This window comes from Amaranthus tricolor, chromosome 4 (assembly GCF_026212465.1).
Source record: "Amaranthus tricolor cultivar Red isolate AtriRed21 chromosome 4, ASM2621246v1, whole genome shotgun sequence".
Lineage (NCBI taxonomy): Eukaryota > Viridiplantae > Streptophyta > Magnoliopsida > Caryophyllales > Amaranthaceae > Amaranthus > Amaranthus tricolor.
This window is the reverse complement of record NC_080050.1, coordinates 16,893,759-16,906,017: the sequence shown is the minus strand read 5'-3', so window position 1 is coordinate 16,906,017 and position 12,259 is coordinate 16,893,759. Positions and strand designations below refer to the sequence as shown.

Below are 12,259 nucleotides of genomic sequence, written 5' to 3'. Positions count from 1 at the left end.
GGTATGTGTCTCCGGCCTCCACCTCTCCACCAATGCAGTGATAAGAGCTCGATCGAGCTCTAAGCCCTCGCCTAACAACCGGTGAATGTATCTAAAACCAGCTAGCTCGACTACGTCTAATACCCTGTCATCCACCTCCCACCGTAACGTACTCGCCTGGTAGTGCTGACGAGTAACCAATTGGGCAGTGGAGCCCTCCCACGCAGCTACGCTCCTGTGTGTCGCCTGAAGCGTAAGCACTGATGGATCAACTGGGCTCGGCATCGCCATGATCGCTGTTACGTGTTTTTCATCGCCATAAGTGTTATAAAAATCATAAAAATATCATGACTTCCCTCGCATTAGAACACTTATTATAATGTTCATTTCAAATATAAAAGCTAAAAATACCATGAATATATACAAAAACCATTAAACTAACCCTACAAAGTAATAAACTTTCATTGAAGCATTTCATCAAACACTTTATATGCATACAAAACAAATCCTAAAATTCAACTACAAATGTGTAAAACGTAAGCTTAAATCATGAAAACAATAGAATGTAACAAACAATTAACGTTTTTATAACTTCAATTCAAACAATAATGAACAAAAAAAACAATTTGCATATTGAACAAAAATTAGGGTTTTATTCATACCTTAAATGAGGATGAAAATGAACTAGTACACAAGGAGAAAATGGGAATGTAGTTGATTAGCTTAGTTGAATGAGAGGAATTGTAAATTTGAAGTAAATGAGAGTGAAGAATTTTTTTTTTTTTAGCAAAACCGGCAGCAACTAAGAATGGAGTGGAATGAATGAAAACTCACGACACTGTGGCTGCTTTGTACTGCTACCAAACCGCCACTTCAAGTGGCGGTTTACTTAACATATATTTTTTTTAAAAAAAAAAAAAATTTCCACTACAAAACCGCCATCTCAGATGGCGTTTTATTCCAGATGCATGAATAAAACCGCTACTTCATGTAGCGGTTATATTTAAAAAAAAAAAATTCTCAAAGCTATCCTACGTGGACGGTAATGTGGGAATTAGTTTTTCATTTCAAGCAAAATGGGAAATACTTTGTACAATTGCATTATTTAGGGAAATTTCTCTCTTATTTATTTAGTTAAACCAAACATTCCCCTTTATCTCAAGCATCCACCTCTTTTTGGTTCTTGATACTCCTAAATAAAATGATACTTATGAACAATGTAGGCATAACCTTTATTTAACATAGTCACTTAACATATAATATGTAATCATTTCGACAACGTAACACAATTCTAACCATATGTCTAACTTTTTAGTTTACTTCATTTTAACCGACAATCAATCTCATTATTCAAACTAAGTAAAGCCAACTCGTAATCTCAAACTAAAAGATGACTCTTAATTCCCACTAGCCACATCAACGCATATTCAAACCTACTAATTTAATTACATAATTCTCAACTAAATAAGATCAATTAACAAATCATATAATAACCCTTAAACTAACAAGATCATCTCAGAAGCTCTAATTAGGAAAAGATGACCATCATAAACACCGCACATTATTTACCCAACAAAAGGCACTTACCATATCAATCTACTTTTTAAGTTCCAATTCAACCTCATATTATCGATCCCAAGTTAAACACCTATTGCAAAATTATATTAAATACATAATAACATTTCATACTTATTTGCTCAACTCCAATAAATATTTATTCCCATAAAATTCTATTCAACTTGAATACCCTAACAAATTTAACTTATTGAGTCCATCACTGATTTCTCGAAGCCACTTTTCTATTGAAACTTATTTTCGTATTCTCCTTTCATACCACTCATCAATACCAATTCAAATCCATATTCTCATTCTTGAACCAATCTAATCCAAAGTACCTATTCATAATCAAAGTCATATTTATGTTCTAATCAAACTTAACATTATTAATTACAAATTCCAATTCCAATTCAGTTTCATCCTTTCGATCCCCAAAAAAAATTCGGTATTAATCACATTTATTCGATATTCATTCTTAGAATAATTTGAATATCACATGACCTTTCAATTAACTAACAATAGCAAAAGACTTCTATACTTCAATTCATATCAATTCTAAAGCTAACAACACTTAACGAATCTATTTGTGTTTAAGAATAAATTCAAAATCCTATTGTATACTTCAGTATACAATAAATCATGTCATGAACAATTGAACTAATTTTTTTTTTATTTTTCTCAAACTTCCCCAATAAAACAAAAATTGGAATCAAATTGACAATAATCTCAATCATCATTACTCACTTTGAACCAACAATATCAATCTTTTAACAACTAGAATTCCACAACTAATAACAAATTCTATTACGTATAGTTTAAATTAAGTTCAATAAGGTTTTATTTGGTGGGGTGTAGCTCAAGCATACAATCCTTCAATCTTTTTTTCATTGCAAATTTCTTCATATCCTCTTCTTCTCTTCATTAGTTGTGTAATGGTCGAGTAAGGAGCCACTCACGACCAGATTTGCTGACACGGCGAGGTCAGGTCGACAAGCCTGAGTGGCCTGGTGAGCAGTGGTTCGGTACTGGCCGGTGATGAGGTGGCACGGCGCAGGTTGATGATCCACTGTATGCGATTTTTTCTCTATAAAATGAACCTAAATTTGCCTATATTTCACACACTTTAATTTTTTGGTTTTCTCTCTCTCTTCCATACTACCCATCTAAACTCATTTTCTTGTTGATAATTTCATTCACATTATCATATCTTTAATTATGGATCCAAATAATCCGAATTATGGAAGAAATATCAACTTTCCATACTACCCAGACCCTCAAAATAACTCAAATACACCCCCTTTTGATCCAAATATCATCAATAATCCTCAATTTTAAGCTGCTTTACAATGGTTTGGTTCTCAACCTAGACCAATGTATCCACCTTTTCAACAATCTTTTGAAAATAATTCATCATTTCCTGTTTCCAAACATTTTACTCAACAAATAGAACATTCACCGGGTGGTGAAGTGTAACAGGCACAAATTTCTTAATCTTAATCTTCCGCATTATTTATGTTAAGTATAATTATTAATGTTAATTATGTATCGAGAGTGCCGCTCCTGCTACACGTGGTATCAAAGCTAAAGTTACTCGAATCTTTGAATTTTAGTTCCATGGAAAGGCTCGATAGCCGACTTAAAAAAAATAAAATAAAATAAAGAATTTCAAATGATTTTCAACACAAGTCTTCCTAAAAATTCTATATGTTTTCTATGTGCTTATGTGACTATGTGTAAAATTACGTGCCAGATTAATTAAGTTAATGTGAAAGTTAAAGCACAACTAGCTCGGATGGAAAGGACAAATGAGCGACTGATCACCTTCATGGAGAATCAAGCTCAAGAGGCCAATGACGACGGGAAATACTTTAAGAATATGGCATATCATCGTCCGCCGCAATACGACGGAGAAGCTGATCCAGTTCGCTTCGAGAATTGGCTCGCAGAGATGGAGAAACTTTTAGAGGTCATTAACTGTCCAGCGCACCTAAAAGTAAAGCTGGCTTTCTTCTACCTATTTGGTCCAGCAGAGTTATGGTGGTGTTCTGTCAAGGCCACTATGACTGATACCTTTTGGGATGATTTCCTTATAACTCTTCGTCAACAATTCTATCCACCATCACTCCAACGGAAAAAGGAGAATGAGTTCTTACATCTTCGTCAAGGTCTTATGACCGTGATTGAGTACAGTTGTAATTTCAGTGAGCTGTCTCGATTTGCTTCTGACATCGTAAGCAAAGAAAGTGTTCGTGCATCTCGCTTCTTTGAGGGTCTTAATCTTAAGATCCAAAAGGGGATCGAAAAGTATTATGACTTCCGAGATCTCTACGACCGAGCGCTTGAGTATGAGAGGATGCTTGACAAGGAGGACAACACCAACAAAAGAAAATTTGGTGGAGGCAACAACAACAGGAACAAGAGGCCGACCAATTGGGATCGCAAGTCGTTCCAACCAACAACTTCAACAAGAATCACAGTTTGGAAGTGTCGCTTATGTGGTAAGGATCACCGAGGTCGTTCATGCACTGGGAAGATCATCTGCTTCAAATGTAAAAAGGAGGGTCATGTTTCCACTAACTGCAGAGAAGGGATCCAGTTGGGAGCTAGTAGTATTGGTAATTATGGAGCTCTTAGTTCTTCGGGAAATGTTCAGAGTATTGCAGCTAGGAGGACTACGGGTTTGCACGCTATTAGCAACCATGTAGACAATCTTCATCAGGCGTTTGAGGGTAAGGTCATTTCTGGTCACTTTGTCGTTGGAGATTCTTTGGCTCATATTCTTTTTGATTCAGGAGCTGACCGATCTTTTATCTCTACTTCTTTCCTTCAGAAATCCTCTATCTCTCTTGAACCTCAAAAATATAATCTCCAAATTCTATTACCTGACGGTTCACCATTTCTATGTTTCCGTATCGTTCTTAATTTCCCTCTTGAGATTTCGGACAACCATCTACCTTCCGATTTAATAGTGTTTGAGTTGGGTACATATGATATTATTTTGGGAATGGACTGGTTGGGATGTCATCATGCGGAGATTTTGTGTAAAGAGAAGATCGTTCGGGTTAAGGCTCCAGGTGGAGAATGTTTGATTAGGAAGAATTATGTGTTTCCCATTCAGACCATTTCTGCAGTTCAAGCCATTGAGATGATTAAACATGGAGATAAGGAATATTTGTGTTTAAATGCTAGTAGTGAGGAGAAAATCAAGTTAAGTCTTGAGGAACCCCAATTGTTTGTGATTACCCTGATGTTTTCCCTATGGATCTACCTGGTTTACCTCCAAGGAGAGAGGTTAATTTTCATATTGATCTAATTCCTGATGCTACCCCTATCTCAAAGACTCCGAAGCGTTTCGCTCCAGCTGAGTTAGCCGATTTGAAAAAGCAATTGGATGAGTTATTGGAGAAAGGTTTTATCCGACCTAGTGTGTCACCCTAGAGAGCCCCTGTTCTGTTTGTGAAGAAGAAGGATGGAACGATGAGATTGTGTATTGATTATAAGGAGATTAATAAGATCACCATTAAGAATCGTTACCCTTTGCCCAGGATAGATGATTTGTTTGATCAGCTAAGAGGCACTCAGGTGTTCTCGAAGATTGATTTAAGGTCTGGATATCATCAATTGAGGATAGCCAAGGAGGATGTTCTAAAACAGTATTTAGGACCCGATAAGGACATTATGAGTTTTTGGTGATGCCATTTGGGTTGACAAATGCACCTGCAGCATTTATGGATTTGATGCAGAGGTATCTTTGTCCTTATTTGGATAAATTCATGGTTGTTTTTATCGATGATATTTTGGTATATTCAAGGAGTATGGAAGAACATGAAGAATACTTGAGAATGATTCTGGAGCTTTTGAGAAAAGAGAAATTGTATGGGAAGTTTAGTAAGTGTGAGTTTTGGCTTGAGGAAATTTCTTTTCTAGGTCATATGGTGTCTAAGGGTAGAATTTCTGTAGATCCTAAAAAGATTAAAGCAATAACGGACTGGCCGATTCCTAGAAATGTGACTGAAGTTCGGAGCTTTTTGGGATTAGCTGGGTACTATAGGAAATATGTTGAAAACTTTTCTAAAGTTGCTTGTCCCATGTTTAAGCTGTTGAAGAAAGGGATACGATTTCAGTGGAATGAGAGGCACACAATTGCTTTCGAGGAATTAAAGAAAAGACTTACTATCGCCCCTGTTTTAGCAATGCCTGATTGTAGCAAGCCATTCGAGGTCTATTGTGATGCTTCATTCGAAGGTTTAGGATGTGTACTTATGCAAGAAGGAAATGTCATAGCTTATGCATCGAGGCAGTTAAGGCCACATGAGGTAAATTACCCCATGCATGACATTGAACTTGCTGTAGTGATGTTTGCTTTGAAGTTGTGGAGACATTATTTGTATGGGTTACCGTGTAAGATCTACACTGATCATCAAAATTTGAGGTATATCTTCAACCAAAAGGAATTGAAAATGCGCCAAAGGCGGTGGCTTGAGGTTATTAAGGATTATGATCTTGAAATTGTGTACCACCCTGGAAAAGCAAATAAGGTAGCTGATGCATTGAGTAGGAGACCGAGAGTGTCTGCGAATGCCATTATGTCTGTACCATGGGAGTTGTATCGTGAGATGCAGAGTTTGGGATTAGAGATTTGTAGTCGACACGAGGTTGGTCATTATTTGGGAGTAATGACTATACAACCCACTTTGTTTGATCGTATAATTGAGGCACAACTTGAGGATCCAGAGATTGTTGAGTTGATCCATAAAGTTGAGGAAAATGAGACTGATGCTTTTGAGTTAGGAGAAAGAGGAGAGTTGAGGATGAACGGTAGATTGTGTGTTCCAAATCAATTTGAATTAAAGAATGAGATTCTGAAGGAAGGTCATCAAAGTTTATTTCATTTGCATCCAGGTCGAGATAAGATGATTGAAGAGATAAGAGAGATATTTTGGTGGAAAGGTCTAAGGAAAGACATCTCTGATTTTGTGTCTAAGTGCCTAGTCTGCCTGAGGGTAAAGTTTGAGAGACAAAAGAGTTCAGGGTTGCTTCAACTGTTGCCTGTCCCAGATTGGAAGTGGGACTCGATTTCTATGGACTTTGTGGTAGGGCTACCAAGGACCTAGCGAGGGAATGATGTTATTTGGGTCATTGTTGACAGATTGACCAAGGTCGCTAGATTTGTGCCGATGAAGAATACTTGGGGGGCCAAGCAATTAGAAGATGCCTATGTCCGAGAGATTGTCAAGGACTATTGTTTCGGATAGGGATCCGAAGTTTTTATCGAGGTTTTGGGAAAAGTTGGAAGCTTTTGGGAGTAAGTTGTGCTTAAGTATTGCTTTTCATCCTGCGACTGATGGTCAAACTGAGAGAACTATTTAGACTTTAGAGGATCTTTTGAGATGTTGTGTGTTGGACTTTGAAGGTTCTTAGGCAGATAAATTACCGATGGTGGATTTTTCCTACAACAACAGTTTCCAATCTAGTATTAGGATAGCACCGTATGAAGCTCTTTATGGAAGGAAGTGCTGAGTACCTTTGTGTTGGGATTTGATGGATAGGACCATTCCCGAAGGTCCAGATGTGAATCAAGAATCCATTGATGTTCTGAAGATTGTTCAACAGAACATGAGAGCAGCATAGAGCCGACAAAAGAGTTATGTTGATAATCGTCGAAAGATGTTGCAATTTGAGGTTGGCGACAAGGTTTTCCTAAAGGTTTTACCTACGAGGGGTGTCCAGCGTTTTGGAGTTCGAGGAAAGTTGAGTCCGAAATTTATTGGACCTTTTTAGATCTTGAAGAGAGTCAGGGAAGTTTCTTATGAGTTAGCTTTACCTCCAAGTTTAGCAAAAGTTCATAATGTGTTCCATGTTTCACAGTTGAGGAAGTATGTTCATGATCCGTCTCATGTTCTAGCTCACGAGCCGCTTTTGATTGAGGAGTCTTTGGTGTATGAGGAACGACCAATCAGGATCTTAGATACCCGAGTAAAAGAGTTGAGAAATTCGAGGATTCCATTGATCAAGGTTTTGTGCTTAAACCACAGGGTTGAAGAGGCGACTTGGGAAAAAGAGGTCGACATGAGAGAGCGTTATCCTAACCTTTTTGGTAAGTCTTAGTTTCGGGATGAAACTATCTAAAGGGGGAAAGAGTTATAACAGGCTCAAATTTCTTAATCTTAATCTTCCGCATTATTTATCTTAAGTATAATTATTAATATTAATTATGTATTGAGAGTGCCGCTTCTGATACATGAAGGTTCTTACAATGCTACTCCGACTTCGGAATTAAGGGCAACAAGACATCTTGATGATATAGAGGAGGTTGGTGTTGAAGCGAATCCACGAGAACTCTTTGTCGCAGCTAAAGAGAAACCACACAAAAGGCAGCTTGGAGCGTTGCTGAGGATAATGCAATTGTTTCGGGCTACATCAATGCTGGAGGAGATGTAGTACGAAACAAAAACATAAGAAAGGCCGAGTTATGGATGGAAATCTTTAAACATTGTGAGATTGTGCGAGCTGAGAATTCTGGGGAAATTCGTGAACGGACCTCAAAGTCCATGCAACAACGTTGGAAACATATTAACGGTAAAGTTTTAAAATGGGTGGAGGTTTACAGTTATGAATTATGCCACCAAAAAAGTGGAGAATTAGATGCAGATGTGGAGAAATGTGCCTTTGAAGTTTACCAAAAATCGAATAACGGTAAACCATTTCAATTGATGCATTGTTTCAATATTATGAGAAAATTTGATATATGGAGCCCTGAAATAATGCAATTACCTTTCGAAATCGAAGATAGCAATAAAATATTAGGCCCGGATACACTAATTGAGGAAGCGGCTACTCCAACTAGACCTGACGGCATAAAGAAGACAAAGCGCAAAGGAAAAGAAGCGGCTACCTCTTCAATGTCATAAGTGAACCTCGGTTCTTTCAATTCATCATCTGAAGAACGTGCTTCCCAGAGAAATGAATTAGGGGAACGTATGCTAAACCTAATAAAGGAACGAGGTGAAGAAAGAAAAAAACAAAAGGAGGAGGCGACAAAGTTTAGGATATTAAGTATGTTGATGGCTAAACTTGTCCTTGATGAAGTTGAAGCGGAAATGTACCGGAAGCTAGGGACGAATTCAATAATAAGTTTAATCTTTGATTAATGATTTAAATATTAATATGTATGTTGATGGCTAAACCCATCTTTCTAGTCATTGTTTTTATTTAGTTAAGAGTGGTTTTTCAGTTTTATTAACGTCATTGTAATTTTTCTGTACTAAGTAAGTTTTTTTTATATTTTCAATAACATCTACTTTTAATATTATTGTCCCTTTATTAAAGTATTTCACCAGAGACTTATTAATTCATATCAGAACTTGTCACTTCATATCAGTTCATGCATTGTAATATCACCTATCAATATGAAAATATTTCACCAGGGACTTGTCATTCAAATCAAGACTTGTCACTTCATAACAGTTCATGCATTGAAACATCTCCCATCAATATTAAAGTATTTTACCAGGGACTTGTCACTTCATATCAGTTTCATGCATTGAAACATATCCTATAAATATGTATACTTCCATTCACATATCATCTTCATCACAATCTTACATATCATCACAAAATGAATTTCGAGATGAACCTTGATTCTAGTTCTTCTAGTTCAAGTGAGGATGAAATCTATGACTATATGTTGATGGATTTTTTCGAAGAGAGTCATGAAATACAAGCGGTAGAGGATGCAGTAAGATACTTTGTTAACTTCACCGTCGAAGGAGATGAAAATGAGGGTTCACGTCCAAGAAAGAAGAGAACTTATATTTCTAGAGATCGAGAATCAGCAAACGACCGTTTGATAGCTGACTACTTCAGTAACTAACCACTATACGACGAACGTCAATTTCGTCGTAGGTTTCGTATGCGAAAACATGTATTCATTCGCATTATGGATACCTTTAGTTTACATTATCGTTTTTCCAAACAACATCCGGATGCTTGTATGTGGCAAGGCGCTACCGCTCTTCAGAAATGCACTGCAGCCATAAGGATGTTAGCATATGGATGTGCAGTTGATCAAATTGATGAGTATCCAAAACTTGGTGCTACAACGTCGAAGGAGTGTCTTACACACTTTGTTGATGGTATAATTGCGCAATTTTCGGCAGAATATATTCGAAAGCCAAATACTGAAGATCTCCAACGTCTTCTTAGAGAAGGGGATGATAGAGGATTTCCAGGTATGATAGGGAGCATCGATTGCATGCATTGGAAATGGAAAAATTGTCCCGCTGGATGGAAAAGGATGTATCAAGGAAGATCTAAAACAGCGACTGTAATCTTAGAAGCCGTTGCTTCTAGAGATTTAAGGATTTGGCATGCTTTTTTTGGAACACCAGGATCTTACAACGACATAAATGTACTCCAGCGTTCGCCGGATTTTGACGACCTTCTCAACGGTCGAGCACCACAAGTCCAGTTCAACGTGAATGGAAATACCTACAACAAAGGGTACTATCTCAAAGATGAAATTTATCCAAAATGGGCAACTTTTATTGACGCCATAACCGCTCCCCAAACCCATAAACAAAGGTTGTTCACTCAACTTCAAGAAAGTGCACGAAAGGATGTTGAACGTGCCTTTGGTGTACTACAAGCTCGATTTGCAATAATTCGAAAACCTACGTTAGCATGGAGTGTGCCAATGCTATGGAAAATTATGATGACATGTATCATTATCCACAATATGATTGTGGAAGACGAGCGCGATACTTATGTTAATTATAAAGATCCACAAGAGTTCGCCCAAGAACAACCTGAAAATGTAGCAAGATCATCAAACTTAAATGGTATACAACATTTTCTGTCACACCCGGACGATATGATGATTGTAATATGACACTCTTAGTTACAAGAGAAGAGATTTGTGATAGACATGTACATATGTCTTTGAAGAGTGATTTGTTAGAGCATATGTGGGAAAAGTTTGGAAGATCCTATGCAGACTAATTTTCGAATAGAAAAACGTAGTAGTATGTTTTTTTTAAATTCTATGTTTTTCGAATATTTAATTAATATATGTACTTTGTTTCTTTAAGTTATAAAATATGAAATTACGAATATTTTTTTGTGGGTTGCAAGACTAATAATTCGCTAATTAATTAATTATACAAAAATTGAGTAAATAATATTTATATTCAATAATTATACAAATTACAATTATTAAATTTGGATAGGAAAAAGAATGTGTGGTGGGGTATATGTGAGTAGGAGAGAGAAAGTGAAAAGAGGATGAAAAAGTATACCCTTGGATGTTGGACAAATTAAAAGAATAGAATGAGGAAGAGGATGTAAATAATGAAAAATGATGTGGAGGAAAGAGAAAAATGATGTGTCAAATGGAGAAAAAAAGATAAAATTGTGAAGAGGATATTTTTATCCTCTTCATTGTTGATACTCTAAGAAAAGAAATGAGTTTTATCCCTTTCTATTTTCTAGAAAGAAGATAAGGGTATAACTTTTAGGTTTTTGTGTTTACAATTCACGTGAATGACTTTAATTTTATTTCTTTTTTTCTTTTTTTTAATACTTATTCTTATTGCTATTGTTATTATTGTGATACTACTACTAGTCTACGACAACTAATACTCTTATACAAGGGAGAAATGATAAATTCAGAATTGACCTTAATTATTTAGAAAGTATTACTTTATATGCTTTTTAGCTTAAACTTAAATTTATTTCATACTATATTATCTTTATTTTAAATTTTTGGTTATTTACTTTTATAGCTTTATAATTAAACACAATGTAGCTTTATCAAAATAATTCAAACCAAATAAGTCTTTATTTAATCTAATAGTTTTAATATAAAAACAATCTTTAAAATGCTAACGAAATACACTATAAATTAAATATGATAATCTTATTTTAAAATGGTAATCAAGGATGTTAAAATCGTAGGTGTTATATGTCCTATTACGAAAACCAATGAGAGAAAGACGGATGTGCGCCAACACCCGAATGGATAAGATCAGAAATGAGGTTATTCGAGTAAGGCTCAGGGTTGTATCGATTTCTGCAAAGTTGCTGAGGTGGTTTTATCATGTGCAAAGGAAAGCTAGCGATAAACCAGTGAGAAGAGTGAAAAGCATCACAATCGATGGTAAAAGAAGTCGAGGAAAACTTAAGAAAACATGAATGGAACAAATTAGAAGGACTTGGGTGAGTTGCACCTCTCGGAGGACTTGAATTGGGATATGAGTAGTTAGAAACGCCAAATACATGTACGGGAGTCTCAATAGTTTTCTTCCGACTTTTTTTCCTACTGTGTCTTAGTCGTTTTGTGTGCTTGTAGCCTAGTTAGTTTTTATTTTCCTAGAAAGGACTTGGCTCAGTTGCACCTCAATATTCAATTATGTAGTATATGTTAAGTGTTCAAAGATGTAAATTTGTTAGAAAAATATCATAAAAATTAAAATTGCATAGTCTTTAAAAAATTAATCAATTTTTGCTCGACCTCTAGGCGACAATTGAGTTGAAGGGCTCTCTTAATTGATCGTGACCTTCTGGGGCATTAGCCTATCTTTATTCCCATTCTCCTTGCCTCTGAGCGGAACTGGGATTATGATAATGATTTTCCTTCTTGTTGTGATTTGATATTTATGTGGTATAATCATTTTGACTTAATTTGATTAAAATCTATCTATTTATAACTATTACTAAAACAAAA

At 36.0% G+C, this 12,259-nt stretch overlaps 2 protein-coding genes across 2 annotated transcripts; both read left to right on the top strand.

Moving 5' to 3' along the window:
* The first annotated feature begins 3,328 nt into the window (after positions 1-3,328).
* On the top strand, positions 3,329-6,650 carry LOC130810793 (uncharacterized). The gene is made up of 4 exons (XM_057676919.1): positions 3,329-3,978; positions 4,120-4,548; positions 4,821-4,945; positions 6,487-6,650. The coding sequence occupies exons 1-4, from the start codon at positions 3,329-3,331 to the stop codon at positions 6,648-6,650; spliced, it is 1,368 nt and encodes a 455-aa protein (XP_057532902.1).
* Positions 6,651-9,475: 2,825 nt separating this feature from the next.
* On the top strand, positions 9,476-11,727 carry LOC130810792 (uncharacterized). Its single transcript, XM_057676918.1, has 2 exons — positions 9,476-10,417; positions 11,491-11,727. Exons 1-2 carry the CDS (start codon positions 9,476-9,478, stop codon positions 11,725-11,727), a joined length of 1,179 nt encoding a protein of 392 aa, XP_057532901.1.
* The last annotated feature ends 532 nt before the right edge of the window (positions 11,728-12,259 follow it).